We start from the raw sequence: 19,246 nt of genomic DNA on the forward strand, positions 1-19,246 counted from the left end.
CAAGGTGTGCGGCTGGAACAGCCAAACATATCGGGGCGCTGAATAGAGTTTGGGGAGAGGAACAACGTAATCACGGAAATGGACGCGTTACGCGCATTGGCCACCGGTTTATTAGGAGCTTGTGGGCTGTGGCCTTATATGTTGGGATGACAGCGTGGTAGCCCCAGCTGCCGTCTACTCTTGTTGTTGTAGTCTCCATCACGGCGCGGTGGTCGGCGGCGTCAGGCGGGGCTAACCGCCGGCGTTGCGGCCGCGCGGAGCACACGACGGGGCTGGCGAAACAGTGGCCTTCAGCGACGAGGAGCAGTCGCTCCACAACATCCGGCTTCCAGGACTTCCTCTACCCTGCGTGCAAGCCACCTCAAGCGAATCTGCTACGAATGATCCCATGAATATATCTCATCTCTTTCGTCTTCTTATACTCATCTAACATTCTCTCTGCCGCTTTACTGGGCACTGGCAGGATTATTGGCCCCTGTGTAGTGAATTGAAATTGCAAACCAAATATTTTGAGGTGCGTGGTTTGGAGGGTATTATCATACGATGAGTAAAATCATAGCATTCAGGAACCAGCATGCCTTGCATTGCCCAAATGATCAACCTATTCACACTGTTTTCTGTAACTGACACGTACTTGAGAATATGACCTTTACACATAGGAGAAGTTGCATCACACTCCACATATATACCACAAATCTATGGCAATGTAGCTAGAATTGATCATTGCTTAACTTGCAGCTGTACCCTATTAAGACATTAAACTCCAAGCTTAGAATACTGGGCAGACGCCATCACCCAAGTCCACTCCTTTAGCGGTAGGACACTTGGCAAGAGGGCAGAGCTCTCCTGCAGTGCCCCACCAGTCGATACTCTTGTTCTGCATGGTCAGCGAAAAGTACAGCACCACCCCCATGAATGCAACTCCGGCGTCAAGGGCAGCGGAGAGAATGTAGTTGTACCGTGTCCACCACATCTTTCGGTACCGGAACACAAAGAAATTGAAGATGATGCCAATAAACAGCCATGAGTTATAGTTCACAGCCGTTGCTGGGGGCATGGCGGCTGCACCAAAAAGCACCGGGAAATTAATCAATGGTATCCACTTCTGGTTTGGGAACATCCTATGCAAAGCGTATACGATAACTGGGCCTGCTAGGCCAATGAGGAAGAACCAGTTGAGGGCGTTGTAGTTCCCATCTGGCCCAAAGATGCGCCTTGGACCGACAAGGCCCCATATGACTGATGCATCGAAGAACACACGGTCATTAGGACATGTCCACGGGCTATCTGCTGGGAGTGAATCTGAGCAGATGTTGTGGATCGAGCCGAGCAGCCACCATGCTGTCCCAATGTTGACCGTGCCAGCCACAATGGTACCAACAAACTATGTAAATACGGTACATGAAGGTTAGTTCATGTTGTTTCTTTTATACATGTCACCAATTCAATTACAAGAAGAATACTTGGTGATTTTTATTTGTATTACCTGAACAAGGAACATGGACTTGGGAGGGATCTTCATATAGTGGCCAAGCTTGAAGTCCGAGAGGAAGGCAACTGCCTGTTGCATACTCATGTAGCCATAGACCTTGAAGCATACATTAGCAATGGGATAGCCCGGCTTAATCAGACCCATGGCATACTCAGTGATCACATTTAGACCAGGTGACTGCACAAGGCATTTTGGAATGCATGACAATACCTCAAACATCTATCCCTTTTGTTTTATTTTCTTAAAAGAACATAGAACATGCAAACGTGTTACTTGCCTGGTTGGTTGTCGCGGTGATGATGCTGATGGGAAGGGTGAAAATGAATGCCATGCCACACGCGAAGATGAGGCCCCACCACGGGAGCTGGACCTCGTGGTTCAGTACAGTGCAAAGGAGGAGGGACACTGCAATTGATAGAGCCATCAGCGAATAAAACCACCACGCTGGGATGTCACTGTACTTCTTCATCAGCTTAGTGTGGATGTCAGGCTTCTCATTCTGTGACGATGTGAAACGTTGGTAGATTTCACTGCGCATTGGCCATGCCCCATTTCAGAAAAAAGAATCTTTGAATCATGCATTTCAGTTCAGAAGTCACGTAATAAAATATTTTTCTCATGTATTAATCAGAGCGAGTTGCTCAAAGTCTTTCGAGTAGTTGAGATGCCATACTTTCCGTAGAAGAGCCCGACATGCGTGATGGTGGCCGCAATGGTGGCGAAGAGGAACCCATAAACGAGTGCAAAGAATATGCTGAGATTGATTCTGCCATTTTTATCATATGTGTCCTTGTCAAGCTGTAATTGACTATTCACAATTGATGGGATGTTGTACTCCGTGCCATTTGCCATGAACAAGCGCGTGGAGAAGATGGGGAATGTCTTGGCGTTGTACATGTTAAACCCCCAGTATGCTATAGGCAAGATCACGTGGAGAAAGAACACGTAACCGAAGAAGATGTTGACGGTGGCGAAGAAGGGTGAGATAAGTGGACTGTAGAGGTAGGAGGAGACGGTGGACCAATCGAGTGTGAAGGCGCCGAGACCAAGACCCAGCATACCCGATCCCAGCTGTTGCGCCGTCACGGACTTAGAGAAGACCCAACACACCCATGAGATGGAGGTCAACGTCGGGAAGAGGTAGCCCGGCACGACGTACCATGCGAAGCTGCACACGAGCACCACCAAGAAGAACTTGGAACGCGAGATCTGGCGTGAGGCTTTGGTGGATTCATCCTTCTGGTGCAATGCCCTGGTTCAACATTAAGGACACATGATCAGTGCTATTGTTAGTGGCAACTGTACCTCAATGGAATGTGATGTCATGAAACTATATCCTGTTCTTCAATCGGATTGGTGTACACAAATCAAATATATTTTATCTCAACGTTAGCACTTTATAGTGAAAAAAAAGATGCAGCCATCTAGACTTAATCAAAATTTCAACTGATTCACATGGTTGCTTATGTAAACAAAAGTGATTCATGAGTAACCATTGATGGTCCTCTGTCAAATGCCAATTGGAGTAATATACTGCCCAGAATTGATATGCTCAGCCTAACCTAAGAAAGATATGCTAGACCAGATATATATGAATTGGGTAAATTTGGATTATTGGATACAAAACTAGGCCTACAATAAACTTCAAATTTCTACCTCCCATTGTACTGCTTGTGCAATCGACTGTCTCTGGTCAGCTAGCAGATGACTCTGTATCCCTTCGCAACAGTACAACGCGTTACCTAGATGATCACCTTGTTGTTTACACACAGCGAAATGGCAGAGATGCACTAAAATCAACAGGAATTTGCTTAAGTTGGCACAAACACACGCCTTCTTACTTATTGTCAGTACGTAGGAGCAAGCAAAATCCAAATTCGAGGCTATCCGGCCGCAGGAAGCCACGGACGCAAGCATGTGCAAGTACGTGCAAGGGACCGCTGCGCCTTTTCAAGGCCACTTGGACCTGGACCTCACACGAGCTGTCGGCTACTGAAATTCACCAACTTACTGAATGACATGCAGTTTCTTTTCAGACACGCACGGTCTCCCCTACCCGGCTACTCGTCCTCTCGATCATAACTGTGCAGTGCACATTGACGTTGCAATGCAGACTCGCAGGCGTTTAGCCAAGAGTGGATCTGATCGTGTGCCGACCAACCGACTGATTCAAAAAATACCCGAACTGTCCAGTGCAGATTTTTTTTACCAAAAAACTAATATTTTAACCATAGCATCTGGTAAACTATTTTTTTATAAACAACTATTTTTCACTACGACGAGAGACATGGCGCGACGGACATGTATTAGCGTCGCTAAACATGTCCGCCGGCCGCGAGGCATGGTTTAGTCAGGTGTTACAGTAAGTCATGCAGTTTTAGCTAGCGTGACCTTTTTTCAAAACGAAGAAACATACCTTAAAAAATCGTGTATGTTTTTACGTAGATAGTAAAAATCAACAATGATCTACTTTGATGGGTTGGCCCCTGCGCCGCCATCGAGGCATCGAGCACACCATTGGGGCCGCCGCATCACCATCTCTATGGAAGGCGACTGTTGTGGGGAACAAAATAACGTGTTCATTTCGAAGAGCTTTAGTGGAGGATAAATGGACCGCTTGGCTTAATCTAGAAGCTAAAATTGCTAATATTGAGCTTAACAATATTGAGCTTAATCTAGTGACAACAACGAGCTCTGGAAGTAGTAGTACGTGGACTTGCTCGTCGTGGAGAGCGTAGTCTCTTTTTTTCTCGCGAAGTGAAGGACTACCCATCCCCCTTCCCCCGAGCGCTCCTAACGGGCAACTCGGGGGTGACCACGCCGGCGTCCGAGCACCCACCCCCCTCCTGGCCTCTTCTCTGGCGGCGGCGGCCAGCGGCAGTCCCGAAAAGCGATGCCTGTTCGCACTTTCACTTCCCTCCCCCTCGCTCCTCCACCTCCCTCCTCCACCCTCTTCACCTCCGGCGGCGAGCGGCGACGGCCGGCCAGTCGTCCGATGGCGCCCTGGACATCCGCCCTCCCCTCCTCGTCGGCGGCCGACGGTGTTTCGTCCGGGCGGCCGATGGTGGGGCCTGGGCCACGATCCTGTGCACCGGTGCCCGTATCTGCTCCTCTACAGCGGTTGGTCGTGGCCGGGCCGGTCGGCAATGGCGGTTGGGGCTTGCGGCTGCTGGCCACCGGCGGCCAGATCTAACGGCTGGGAATCCTGCGGTCGGCTGGCTACTGGGCTGCGGCCGTCGGCTGGCGGCTGCTTGGGACTGGGCTGCCAACGGCTAGCGGCAGGTTCTGGACGACGGCTGCCTGGATGCGCCTGTAACACCCTTGGTGTTACATTATACCATTTTTGCTAAAACACTTCATGAGCATTATACTTGTGTATAAATGTGTGTAATATAGAGTATAAATCAATGTACGGAACTTGAAACGTTCATCTGAAACCAGAAACAAATGCTACATTTCATGTCGCTTTATATCGTTTAGTATTCCAAGTGAATTTTTATCGAACAAAAATGCTATATAACACTTATGCAAAATTTTGATAAAGTTCGTAGTACGAAATTCGTAGGCGACAATAAAATACGTGCGGTCGAGGACGCGGTTCGCTAGCTAGTTATCAAGTAGCTTGGAAAAGGAATTCGACGCAAAACCGTTTGAATCTTAGTCATTTCGCTATGTTTGAAAATGGGTCGACGGAGCCATGTTCGACAATTTTTGTAGAACGATCAGGTTAAGAAGTGGCGAGATGTCTTGGCTTAGTTCGATAGCCCTATGTACCCTCTTGAGGATAGAATGACTGGTTTGGCTTTCGGATGATCGAATTGGTTGTTGTTGCAGCTTTAAAAAGCGTGCACGACACGTTTTCCACCTCCGGGCGCGGTCACCGCCTCTGTTCGGCCTAGCGTCGCTGCTCTGGCTTGTCCAGCGCACGCTGCCTTGCCGGCCGCGTCGCCACTGCCGTGCCTGTGCAAGCACGCCCACGCGCGTGGCCCCTGCGCTGCTGGCCACGGCTCCTACCACCACGCTCTAGCGCAGCTCACGCACGCCGCACGCGCCCAGTCACGGTACCCGCCCGTTGTCGCCACGCGCTGGCTGTTCGGCCTTCACTGCCACCCGATCCACACCGCTGTTGCGCGCCCGGCTCACGACTCGCGCACACACACACGCACGGGGGTCCAGCGAGCCTAGATGCTCTACCTTCTCCATCACGTCCACCTGCGTCACTATCACCGTCGCATCTGCCTGCGTGTTCAGCTCATCCGAACCGGTGTCGTCGCTCGCCCAAGCGCGCTCATACGCACCGCCTGCATAGCCCCTGCTCCCATTGACGTTGTGGCTGCACACGCATGGGTTGGCCTCGTCGGCCCTTGTCTTCACGGTTGTGCGCGTGGACACGCCATGTTTTCCCGTCGCATCGTCTGGAGAGTCGCCGGCCAGCCGCGCCACGCCAAGGCCTAACTCACTGAGTCGGTCCCCTCTTGCATTTGCCCACGTTCGGAGGACGAGTAGGAGTACAGTGTCGAGCCTAACTTGCCCTGGGCGGTAGTACGTTGTCGGGCGCCAATTTAAGCTTTCGCCATCGCTGTCGTCACCATTAAGCCGAACGCCATCGCCCTTCAAAGTGGCCGTGTGCAATCCATCCCTTTCCAATTCACCATGCGCCCAAATAGCTTGAGTAGTTAGCTTTCGATTGGAGTCATCTTAATGGGCTTCTTTCCTACAGTGAGGTAATGGGGAGAGTTTTCCCCTCGGCGGTCAGCCATGGCAGGCGAGACGAGTTCTCGGCCCGGGGCGATGCTCCTTGCTCTTGTGTCTAAATCGAGCAGGGTTGTTGCCTCTCCTTGACTCGTTTGCCTCGCCCGTGCAGTGGCTCCGTCGATGGTGCGGCAGGACACCGGGAACGCCTTCACCGTGGCCGGTGTGAACCGAAGCAACCTCGCACATGTGGCTAGCCTGTTGTCGTTCCTCGTGACTTCGCCCAGCCCATCCGTCACATCTCTGGAGAGGCCCTCTTGTTCCTAGGATAGGCGGTTGAGCCAATTAGTGGCTAGGTAGCCCGGAGCGCGTTGGCGGCCGCCGGCGAGCTGGCTTAGATGCCGTTCCTGTGGCCAGCTCGGTTGGGCGCGGTAGTGATTCAATTAGGGCTTCAAGGTGGTTACTCTTGGGCTGTAGATGGTTACCGGGTAGTAGTAGAGGCGTGCGGTTAGGTGATTTCGCCGGCGTCGGGTTGCCGTGGCCAGACCCACTACGATGTGTGGCCACGCCTACGTGATGCGCCATTCTTGGCGTTTGTTACCTCAATCTGTTGCGCGTGGCACGTAGAAGCTCATGGGGGTGCTGGTTGGGGCCGGAGAGGTCTGTGCTCGCCGGTGAAGCCGTGGCCCCTATTAGTCCATCCAGAGACTATAAAGCATGAATTCGAATGGAAGTAGGGTCCTAGATGTGAAGCCAATGACTCATTTAAATAGTGCTCGGGTTAGCTTCACGAATAGGAGAAAGAACAGGGACTCGTTTGCAAAAATGTGCCAGCCGCGCGTGGGTCTTCTAGCGCTGGGCCGCGGTCGTGGGCACGGGCCACCGCGTGGGACGCACTGGGCGTGCACGCGAGTCCCTGGTGGTGGGCCGAGCCGCGTTGCGAGTTGGGCCACGTGGTAGAATTCATTTTCAATTCTCCACCGAATTACAAACGTTTATTCAATATAATTTCTAGCTAAACTTTGATAAATTGGAGTAAATCGTGTAGTTGTCCAAAAATAGTGAAACCAAGTTTGTTAGGTTCACAAAAATGCCATCTATCTGTTGTTGTAGTTAAATTATAGTTAGCTGTGACAATGGTAGGTTCATAAATTTAAACTAGAGAAGCTTAGTATTATGTAGATTAATAATTGTAGAAATTTTTGTGGTAAATTGGTGATAGCTATAGCTATGAAAATTTTACAGTAGGCTCACTAGATTATTATGTACTTGCTGTAAATTTTGTAGCCCTAGAGTAGGTTGATAAATATAGTAGCTATTATCCTTGCTTTATCTTATATAGCGTAAATCAGCATTAGGAGTAAGGATACCTGTAGTTGCTATAATAACGCACGCCATACTTCATACTTGTTATGGGTAACAATAGATATCTTAATACCTTGGTCGGTAGCACTAGCTTAGTAGTTAGACAGATGTACTGGTGGGTGTAAAGGGTTATGACCTGCGGCCAACATGGCATAGCTTGGTTACACTTTTTCCCTGTCTGTGTCAATTAAGGACCGGTCGTTGCAACGGACGCTAGGCAAGTCACAGATCTATTGTCCCGAGCACATACTTGGGTATGGGCGTAGGGAAGACTTGTTGCTCTCTTGTCGTAGATCCAGCTCTTTCTAGACTGACTGATTGGAGGCGGGGATAGTGGAGGTACTTGCATCGTACTGAGTCTGGGACTTAGGAGTGGGAGCTTGGAGTCCAAGTTTAGACGGGGACCTGGACACCCAGGACAGGACGATGATGGGTTGGTCCTACTTGTGCCTAGGGTACAAGCAGGACGTGTGTTTTCGGGGCACCTAGCTGGGGACATTGATTTGCGAATTGCCGCCGAGTCGGTACGGCTTGTCTTAACTCTAGCATCGTAGTAAGAACTGAAAGATGAAAGATGATGAAATGAAACTGATTGCTCAACTCTTGCTTGAAAGTAGAATATGTGCTTATATAGACTGGATAGGTAATAACTTAATACAGCTGATAATAATAACATAAATAAGGACTCACTATTAATATTGCTTTCTGCTAAAAGAAAATCAGCAAACCATAAAGCTTATCATATTTCTTGGAATCGGAAAATTATTCCCACTAGTCGGATAAGTCTTGCAAATACATTGTGTACTCGGGGTTTATTTACCCCTGTTGCAGGTGATGCATGAGAAGTACCATTGTGTGGAGGATTCTTCTGGTGGGCACAGACGGACCATCGTTCTTATCGCTAGATGTTTATTTTAATTTCTGTTGTTTATTATTCCGCACTCTGACATTTGGTAATGTAATAATGTACTTTTTAAGAAACCCTGATGTATGAAATGGACCAATATTGTAACTCGTTCTCATTGTTGGATCCTTGGGAAAAATATGGATCTTTCAGGTTCTCCCTTGGGGTGTGCCCGACGGATATCGCCCGTTGTAGCTTGCTTTCGGGGTGCTTAGTGTCTGGTGGAAGACGAGCACCTCCGTAAGTGTGTTATTTCGGGCGGTTCTGCTATAACGCCCAACCTCGACTTGGCTGTGCCCTGTAGGGTCTCTACTTATCGGGCCGCGTGAAGGGTCGAGATGGCGACTAGAGGGGGGGTGAATAGTCTTTTCTAAAACTTAATCGCGTCGACTAACCGATACAAATGCGGAATTAAAACTATCGGTCTAACCAAGACTATACCCCACTATATATGTTCACTAGCACCTTGCAAAGATAACAATTATGCAATAAAGGTGCCGGGCTAGTTAGAGCTCTCCTAAACAATTCTAGGAGCAAGGTTATACAAACCTATGCCACTAGTACTTTAAGCAACAAGGGAGCTACTACACATGCTAGTAAGCAAAAGCACAAAGCTAACAAAGCTCACTAGCAATACTCAATAACAAGGCAACCAATGCCTAATTAGAGAGCGCAAATACTTAGCTACACAAACTAAGCAATGTGACTAACAAGGTTACTAAAACCAAATTAGCCACGCAATGAAGCTACTTCTATGCTACATAAGCAAGAAGGTAATTAGCAAGCTACACAAGCTATCTAATTACAAGAGCAACTACACAAGCTTAATATGTATAAAAGTAATTGTAAGCTTGTGTAACGGAGATGCAAACCAACGGGAAGAATAAGGTTGACACGATGATTTTTCTCCCGAGGTTCACGTGTTTGCCAACACGCTAGTCCCTGTTGTGTCGACCGCTCACTTGGTGGTTCGGTGGCTAATTAGCATCACCCGCTAAGCCCGTACGTCGGGCGCCGCAAGAACCTACCCCTTGAGTGAGGGTAGCTCAATGACACGCTTTACTAGAGTTGCTCTTCGCGGCTCCCGCGGGGCGAGCACAATGCCCCTCACAAGCACTTCTCCGAAGCACCGCACAAGCTTCTTGCGCGCTTCGACGGAGACCACCACCAAGCCGTCTAGGAGGTGGCAACCTCCAAGAGTAACAAGCACCACCGGCTTGCAACTCGATCACCTAGTGCCACTCAATGCAACCTCACGATGCAATCGCGCTAGAATCGCTCACTCACACAATCGGATGATCGCTATCAAGTATGTGTGAGATGGAGGGCTCCTAAGCACTCTCAAGCATGGACACAAAGTCCCCCAAGGTGCTCAGCACCAGCCATGGCCGAAGGCCACTTCTATTTATAGCCCCAAGGGCTAAACTAGCCGTTACCCCTTCACTGGGCAACAGTCGGGCCGACAGGACGCTCCGGTTGTGTTGACCGGACGCTGGACCTCAGCGTCCGGTCGCCCGCAGACGGTCACGTGTCCCGGTTCCAACGGTCACTTGACTTGACCAGACGCTCCAGCTTCAACTGACCGGACGCTGAACCCCCAGCGTCCGGTCGTTTCCAGTAAGGTACTGACCTCGACTGGACGCGTCCGGTCACACTTGATCGGACGCAGCCAGCGTTCGGTCACACTCCAGCTTCTGCGTCATCGTACGTCAGCCTGACCGGACGCAGCCTGCCAGCGTCCGGTGCATTCAGATCCAGCGTCCGGTCAGTTGATTGACGCCAGCATCTTCGCGACCAACTCGTTTTCACTTCTAACTTCTTCACCCTTGCTCAAGTGTGCTAACCACCAAGAATTTTGCATCCGGTGCAATAGAAAACACCATCTCACCCCTGCAAACACCACCTCCTTTGTAAATGTGCCAACACCACCAAGTGTACACCACCATGTGTATATGTGTTAGCATTTTCATAGTCATTTCCCAAAGGATGTTAGCCACTCAACTTGCCACGCCACTCGATCCTAACGACAATGCAAAGTTAGATCACTCGAGTGGCACTAGATGACCAATATGCAAACAAGTTTGCCCCTCTTGATAGTACGGCCATCTATCCTAAACCCGGTCATAAACTTCTCTACACACCTATGACCGGTGAAATGAAATGCCCTAGGTTATATCTTTGCATTGCGCATTCCATTCCATCTCCTCCAACGTCGATGCAACACATGCACCAGCACGATCAACAATGATATGATTCACTTCATATCATCACGTGATCATATTGGTTCATCGATCTTGACTTTACTTGCTCTTCACCGTTGCCATCGTCCATCGGCGCCAAGTCTTGCTCAAGCTTCACCGCCACGCGGTCCATCACTCCAAAGCCTTCGACTTGCCCTTCACGCTTGCAACCGGTCCATCAAGCCAAGTCTTGTCTTGATCTTCTCCACCTTGATCACATGACTCAATGTCATGTCTCATGTGCATTTAAGCTCCTTCATCATCACATGTGTGAGCTTTGCAACATCTCCAAGCCATTTTCACCTTCATGGCATATGTTGCTCACACACATGTACCTGTGGACTAATCACCTGTGTATCTCACATAAACACAATTAGTCCACCTAAGTTGTCACTCAATTATCAAAACCAAACAAGGACCTTTCATCGCGTTGGTTGCTACTCTCTTGTAGCTGGCCAGATTCGCCTATAGGATGGCCTACAGCATGCCCGACGTGGTTGGATGGCGCTATGGTGGCTAGGGTGTGGTGCTCATGGGTCTCTCGATGATGCGGCGGTGGTTGAACGGGTTCTGGGCAAAAGCTCAGCCCGGCTTTGGCTGGGCGGATGATGGTGACACCTCGGGCGCCACATACCTCCTTGGAGGCATCGTTGTTGAACCCATGCTTCTACGTTGTCATTGCCAGATTCTGGGCATAAGCCTTGCCTTAGAAGGTTCTAAGGCTAGTGCCGATGGCATCCAGGGTGCTACCCTAGGGCGTCACCTCCTTCCTCAAGGCGTCGCTGAAGAATCAACTATGGCTCATCGCTTTTGCCTCATGTGGTCGCGTTGTCCGTGGTTGCTGCCGAGCCGTTGGATTCTGGTGGACCTCCTCGCTGTGCCTGTGTGTGTCTTAATTCTACTCACTTTGGTCTGTCTTGCAGCTCTTGACATTGCCATCATCGTCTATCATTCTCGAGCGGATGCTTTGCCACTATTGTTGCTAGGGTCCTCTCTAGCAGATGCTTTGTTGCCGAGGGTGTCATGGCCGCTCCCCTCTATGGATGCTTTGTCGTAGGAGGCGTCTTCGTTTCTTCCTCAGTGGATACTTATTGGTCGTCGATGGAACCCTTAGCAGATGCTTTGCCATTGTTGGCTCTTTAGTCCCCTCTCTGGTAGATGCTTTGCTGTCGAGAGCGTGCGGGCCCACTTCTTGGTGGATGCTTGGCCGCCATGGTCGCTTGGTCTTCACTGGCGGATGCTTTGTCACCGTTGCTACTAGATGTTGATGTGTCTTCTCTAGGTGGATGCTTTGCCACCATGGCTCTATCTTTGTTGTGCGCAACCTTAGCGTTGATTACTTTTATTGCAGGCACAGTTGTAGGTCTAGGGTGTTGAGGGCAGTCGCTCTTCCTTCTGTCTGTTTATTGTTCCTATGTTTATTCTAGGTCACTTACTAGTGTCTTAGTGGTTTGTAATCTGTGCTATGAGGGTTCTCTCATAGCTGACTTATAATTCACTTCTCTTAATGAAAAAATGGGCTATATCCCCCGATCGAGAGAAAAAAGACAACAACGAGCTCTTCTAGCACAAGACAGGAATCTTCCAAGCTAACCCTAGAAGAATGTTCCTGGTGGCTCCCTCCCCATAGCCACCGCCCTAGCGCAAGTGCCCACCTCCCTCGATCTCCCCATCTACCACCCATGCCCCTCCCTAGCTGCGCGCGGAGCCCACCATGCTGTCGCCCTAGCCGCTGCCGGCATCTCGCTCATCGCCCCACGCCGCGGCTAACCCCCAGCCACATGAGGGTGATGGTGCTGGCAAGGCCACCGCGTGGCCATCCCAATCGAAGCCTGTAGCAGGCTCGTGGTGCCCCTAGAGGCTGCCTCCCCGATGATGTGCCCTAACGCCGTGGCCAACCAACTATGTGTGGCTAACTGCACCCTGTCGGTGCATGGATCCAGTGTGGACAATGGCGGGCCTATCGCACAGCTGCCATGAACGCCGATCGAGGAGCCCCTATCGTCCCAGCTAGAACTTAGATCCACGCAGTCTAGGCCCAAGTCTGGGCCTGCCATGGCGACGTCGGACTCCCCAAGCTCCTCCACCCTCTCACCAGATGGTGACTATGTTCTACTCAGGTTGCTCTTCGAGAGGGCGAACAAAGTGTCATTGGTGAGCGGACGAAGATGACGATGGTGAGGACTCCGACGGTGACCCCCCAAAAACTTACCTGGATGTTGTTCGTCGCCCGACAAAGTCGGTAACTACAAACCCACCACGCGCCCAAACTCATTCAGTCATGGTTCTAGGCCATGGCGGAGCGGACACGGGATGGTAGGGACTTGTGCGAAGGTGGAGGAATGTAGCCAGTCACGCCCCAATTGGTGTGCAGCCTGCCTGCTCGAACTGTGGACGGTCGTTCCCTGCCCGCCAACACGGGCGCTGCTGTTGACCCTCATTCAAAATAGCTTCCCAAGCCATAGGATCCCCGCAAAGCTTCATGACAGGTGTTTTAATTGTCTGTCCTACTCACATCGAGTAGCAACTTGTCAGTTGCCACAGCGTTGCCTACGTTGCCACTACTTTTTCGCCACCTAGCCAGGGATTGCAAGTAGCCTAGGTCTACTGCGACGATGGTGGAGATGGGTGTCGACTCTACCACGACACTCTGCTCGTGGCAACAGAACCACCTACCTCCTAGCACGTGCCCCGCTAGTGTCCACCGAGCTCGAACAGGGCCGCATAGGGTGTCGTGGTGAAAATCCGGCGATGATGCTAGCAGCGACGGAGGAAGCCAGGCGAGGGAAACCAACGCTGCTCCGTCTATTGCTACACACTGCTCCTCCAAGCCAGATCTGCTTGTGAAGCATATATGCGTGATCCCGAGGCTTCTAATGTGGGTCGACCCAATGCTAGAGGAGCTCGACGCCTCGCTCATCATCACCCGGCCAGCAGGAGCACCAACGCCTAGGAGCCTGCCTAATCCAGCGGCCACCTTTCAGGATGTTGGAGCATCGATGGAGGCTTCCCACAGGACAACGGACGATGGACTCACTTCCGTTGTCTCCGGTGCAGGGGCAGCCACAAGTCACGCCACCACTGGGGGAAAACCCGGTGACATGGATGCCAAGGCGCGTCCAAGCCACCAAGGCGAGGATGCGGCCAGCTCTTCCCTGGCCCATGAGCCCAATGCTGGCCAACGCCAATGTCGTGTCAACCACCCAGGGAGACAAGACGATCATGGCTACGACGGACAATGTCAACCACACTCCTTCACATCAGACGACCTCGGCCAACAGATGCCTCAAGTGCTTCACCGAGCGAATCATAAAGAGGAGGTAGCCGCCACTCCTGGAGCTACCCGGAGATAATACGACCATTGGCAGACTGCATCGCCCTGGCTCCCCAAGCAAAGCAGGCGAATAGCAGCGCAGAGCATAGCTCATATCCCGGCATCCAAGCGAGGTGAGTACCTTGTCTTGAAGCGTTTGGGACTATCTAGCGGGACGTCGTCTCCACCGACGTCAGCCAAGAAGGCGTATGAACAAATATTGAACGGTGACCCTGCTCATACGAAGGTGCTGCGTGAGTTGTTCTCAGCGGATGGTGAGGTTGTCGGTAGCATGGGCATATGCCTCCTTGCCAGCGCCGCAAATTTGGGTTGATCTCTATCCAATGTAATAGCTTAGCTACAGTGTACTAGGAGAGGAGTCTGAGTATCTATGTAAAACTTTATTGAGCCCTTAGGACGCCGTTAAGGCGTGTGTATCGAATATTTTTTCTATCTTAATACAAAGACGTGCTAAACCTTTTGCGTGATCTAGGAAAAAAAACAATATGAAGGATTTTTTCCTAGGATTTACATATACATGGTATTTTTTCATTATGATCTAGGGTTAGGGAAGAATACCTCATATTTAGTGAACTAACGAGCTTAATGGATTGAGAGATAATTTGGTCATGTAGGGCACTATGGGCCATCCTCTTAGCCAGGCACAGCCCTAGGGTCAAGCTGAGCTGGCGCGGGGCACGACAAGCACAGGGCGTGGACCATGGACTGTGTCGACAGGCCATGGACCTTTTATGGCCATCTATCGAGTGAAGGGCATGTAGCCTAGTGGTTATAATAGCTCTTTTAGTACCGTCTTAGGTCCTGGGTTCGACTCCTCTTAGGTGTAAATACTCTATAATTTAATGACGTTGTGTTTTCAGTGGTAGGCGATATTCTGTCGATAGCAAGGCAATTATGGTGACTTTGTCAATCTCGATGATTTATCAGCTCAGCCTTTGAAGAAGCTCAGGCCGCGTTTAGTTCCCAACCCAAATTCTCAAAAAGTGCTACAGTAGCCATCACATCGAATCTTGCGATACGTGCATGGAGCATTAAATGTAGATGAAAAAAACTAATTGCACAGTTTGGTTGGAAATCGCGAGACGAACGTTTTGAGCCTAATTGGTCCATGATTGAACACTAATTGCCAAATAAAAACGAAAGTGCTACAGTAGCCAAATTCTAAAATTCAACCAACTAAACACGAGCTCATAGGGGTAGGATTTATATATGTGTTCCTAAGAATGGGTGTGCGTACGTTTTGAACGTTATACCACGTAATTCTTTAAAAAAAAAGAGCTATAGATACGCTTATCCCGCCCATTCACATCGTGCCAGCAGCTGGCTGCGTCGCAATGATGCCAAGGACCCAGGGTCGTCGTATCCGGGGGAGAAACCAAGCAAGTTTGTCGATAACCGGCAGAAAAACGCCTATCCGGGTAATCGCTGTCCTAGAGCATCCCGTGATTTCTGTCGTCCTGGACTTGACTATGGAATCCAGCGAGGATGACGGGCACGCCACATTAATTCTTATTTGGTTTCCTCCGCCACGGTCTTGTCATTGGAGATTGGGTCTAGCATCCATCTAGGCTATGGGAGATAAGTTAGGGTTATGGGTTCCATCACAAGTTACCTTTATTGTTTATCAGTATTACTGAGGTTATAAGCCCGTGGCTGAAAGTATTATTGACTGATTTAGTATGAAAGAAAAATATTATTCGTTGGTTGAAAAAGTATGACTTATAAGTTAAATAAGTTCTGAATATATATACACACTGAGCAGCGTAGTGCCAACGTAAGGATGTGTATCAGTATCACTAGACTAGACTAGCTGTAGTTTGGCGGATGCAGCGAATGTTGCTTTCACAGGCACTCCCCGGATTGGCTTCACGAGAAAACGACTGCCAATTTAGTACTAAGAAAAACCTCTCTTTATGATGTAGAATTCAGAGAAAACAGTATTGCAAATTGGACTGATGACGCCACATGGAGCGGGGACGCCAGACGGCCACAGTGATGCCACCGCAATCATGGCCATCGGAATCTCGCGTTCTGATGAAAGGGATGCTGATTTTTCAGTCTAATCGATCGGTGCAATGTGGCGCTGCGATAGAGGGCTAGAGGCTGGTAAGATTCAGTATCAGCGACAAACTGAATTCCATCAAGGGTAGGGCAGGGAGCTTAATCGAGAAGAAAATTAGCACTGTGCTATGGTTTAGCATAAGAATACTTGTGTTAGCTCGCTTCATCATTCAATCATTCCGAGAGGGCGCTAGGCTGGTACTACGTAATACCGTGTAGACTCTGTTCTCTTTATTTTGAAGCTAAATTAAAATTGCGGACTTTGCAATGGAGATCTTTATCGATCCGAGCAACTTTCTTATCCGACCCCGTTGCAAAGCAGCAAAGGTATAGCACGAAAGCCGCTCCACTTCCTTACTCTTTGCGCTCGTCAAAAGTTCTTGGAACGACAATAATGTCGACGAGAGCAAAATCCTGCCCCACTTTTGTTTCGAAAAAAAAATACAAGATGCCAAAGAACGTGTTGGTCTCGCCGGCTTCCGAAAATCCAACGACAAACGTTAACCAAAATCCGACCAAACTGAAGAACGCGGTAGCAGAAAAATTCAAAAAGCCGAAGGCAACGACAGAGAAAGGTAGCATGCAGAGCACCAGCTTATTGGTTTTACTGAAGCGAAAATAGCCTAGGACTAGAGTGAAACTTGTGCTCACCGGAAGAGGGAGACCTGGACGAGCGTGCTCGGCCACCACATGTGCGCCGGTTCCACCACATACTTGCGCATCAGCCCTGCCCATCCGTACCCAAGCACCTTGAGCCAGCCAGCCATAGAAGCAATGCCAGAGCGAGAAATTCCACCAAAGTTAATGTCAGTTGCTTAGCTAGTAGTAGTAGCTGATGGGGTAAGGACTAAGGATGTCAATTGATCTTGCAGAAGCTAGCTTGGTTGGCAGCAAACCTGCGTGGTGATGACGAGGAGCCAGGCGGTGAAGAAGGAGATTTGGCGTTGGTAGAAGGCGCGGATGATGTTGATGATGCCGACGGCGTACGCACTCCCTACGCCGAATGCGAAGCCGGCATTGGCGAAGATGGAGATGAGCACGTGCTCCTTGATGTTGAAGGGGCCCGGGTTGAGGCTCCACTCCCCGCCGCCCAACATCACGGGCGCCTGGAACCTGGTGCGCGGCAGCACCCGGGCCATGAAGTGGCCCACGGGCAGCGACGCCACCTGCACCGTGATCTGCGTCACGATGAGCGGCTCCGTCCGGTAGGAGAAGAACTGGTTGAGGAAGCTCATGAGCGCGCACGACAGCAGCCCGATGCTCCACATCCGGAACGTCCACACCGGCAGCGACGGGTCGTCCGTCCTCGGCACCGTCAGCCGCACTTGTTCGATCGGCGACGTCTCCTCGTCGTTGTCGTCGTCGAGGATGCCCTCCTCCTTCACGGCGCCCACGGGCTCGGCCAGACCGCGGTCGTCCGTGCCAATCTCACCCATCGTTCGTGGGCGGATTGAATAATGCGGCGAGCGGTACTGGCAGCGCCTGCGCGTGCTTTGCTTTGGCCTAGCAAAGAGAGGCACACTAACTACCTGAGCTAGTACGGCTTGTGAGGCGCGCGCGCATCAAGCGTCTATATTGATGCTCTGAGCACGGCGATAGTGAGCTTAGGCCTGGGCAAAATACCCGTTACCTAATAGTGATGTCCCCTTAGATTTGAGGTGCATGGTATGGAGGGTATGATCTTGTAATGACTAAATTTGTATGATTTCAGGAACTAGCAAGCTTTTGCATTGCCCAAATGATAAACCTATTTGCACATTGGTTTTCCCAATTGTTTAGACCTTTCCTTCTGTGAAATAGACTACTAAGTATTACATGAGAATATTGTTAGATAATTAGACATTTTTATGGCCAATTTAATCCAGAAATAAAACATCAGCAGGTTCGTGACGACATATATGTGCATGTGTATATTACTAACAAACGCTACAGCATATATGGCATACAGATCGATACAGTAAGTACGCAAAGTACGGTAATCACAGAGTTAAGAGTGCACCCAGCGGAGGGTCCCATGCCGAGGACATCGGAGGCTCCATTCGCACCAGACAAAGTGCGTTGCTCGAAGTCGTGGACCACAGTCGATGCAGGAAGTTGTTCGCAGTGTAGTCCCACGAACGGTCACCAGGAAGAAGACACCTTGCTGTTCCACGAGCGATCACCGGGAAGAAGACGGGTTCCGCAAGCGATCATCAAGAAGAAGACATCGGACGAGCAGTCGTGAAATCGGTCCCCCAAAAACCTAATCGCCGCACAACCCGTGCAAGGTTTGCAGGCGGACGAGGGTTCCGGAGGCACTTGCTCTCCCGCTGCTCCGTGCGCGCAGAGTTACGGGACGAGGAAAGCCAAAGGGCGGCTGAGATGTGGTCTCTCGGAAAGCGAAGAGGACAGAGGACTGATGGATGACATCTACTTCTATGCCTGCGATGGGGGGAGAAAGCCAGCGGAGGATCTCAGGAGACGGAGACACGAAGAGACGGTAACTGGTGCAATCAACTCGCCTCCACCATAAAGGAGAGAAACTCCTGTAATTATGTAGATTAAGTGGCAAAACCTAGCCACGCTCGCCCACCCGCCTGCCACGGCCACGGCCTGGCCCGGCCAGCCGGCAGCGGCGGCTGCGGCACGCGCGCGTGTGGCACTCTTGTGTCCTTTTCTCAGCTTCTCAATTAAGATGAATAATTTCTAACCAAATAAGCTGAGTCAACATTTAATCAAAATCCCATACGGTATTAAATCATACAACGCTTAATGTTATGAACCATAGAGTTTTATTTGATTTATTAAATATTATATGAGCCAAGCCCATAATATATCCAACAATTCCGACCAAACTCTAGGGTTTGTAACAAAGTAGTCTCAGAACCACATTTATTTTATATACCAGTGTTTCGATGGAGACTGTTAAGTTGAACATCCATTTAGAGCAATAGTTTCACTGAGTCACAACTGAACAATGGACTAAGCCTTGAATTGATAGTTTTGTGTGAGGTGAATGTCACTAAAGTCCTTAGCTAATACTAGGCTGCAAAAGGCCCCCTCTCTATTTGAAGCATATAAGTCATACTCCAATACATTTCATGAGTATTTAGAGATTACCCAAATCTCATAGATTGTGACCAGCAGTCTGACTCATATAGGTTTGTTTCTCAAAAGAT

The 19,246-nt window shown here is 50.0% G+C and overlaps 1 protein-coding gene across 1 annotated transcript; it reads right to left on the bottom strand.

Annotated features, from left to right (window-relative positions):
• Positions 1–631: 631 nt before the first annotated feature.
• LOC136464202 (oligopeptide transporter 4-like) lies at positions 632–17,707 on the bottom strand. The gene is made up of 6 exons (XM_066463162.1): positions 16,985–17,707; positions 16,740–16,837; positions 2,166–2,744; positions 1,770–2,022; positions 1,487–1,669; positions 632–1,384 (listed from the first exon to the last, which is right to left on the bottom strand). Exons 1-6 carry the CDS (start codon positions 17,522–17,524, stop codon positions 770–772), a joined length of 2,268 nt encoding a protein of 755 aa, XP_066319259.1. The 5' UTR covers positions 17,525–17,707; the 3' UTR covers positions 632–769.
• Between the last annotated feature and the right edge of the window lie 1,539 nt (positions 17,708–19,246).

The sequence above is a fragment of the Miscanthus floridulus genome, chromosome 7, assembly GCF_019320115.1.
Source record: "Miscanthus floridulus cultivar M001 chromosome 7, ASM1932011v1, whole genome shotgun sequence".
Taxonomy (NCBI): Eukaryota; Viridiplantae; Streptophyta; class Magnoliopsida; order Poales; family Poaceae; genus Miscanthus; species Miscanthus floridulus.

Bases quoted from the DNA above. Each gene is read 5' to 3' on its own strand.
- LOC136464202 (XM_066463162.1), bottom strand. From the start codon at position 17,524: ATGGGTGAGATTGGCACGGACGACCGCGGTCTGGCCGAGCCCGTGGGC. The intron at 2,745-16,739 runs GTGAGCACAAGT...ATGTTGAACCAG, and splicing joins GTCCAGGTCTCCCTCTTCCG to GGCATTGCACCAGAAGGATG. The intron at 2,023-2,165 runs GTATGGCATCTC...GCCAATGCGCAG, and splicing joins GTCGGGCTCTTCTACGGAAA to TGAAATCTACCAACGTTTCA.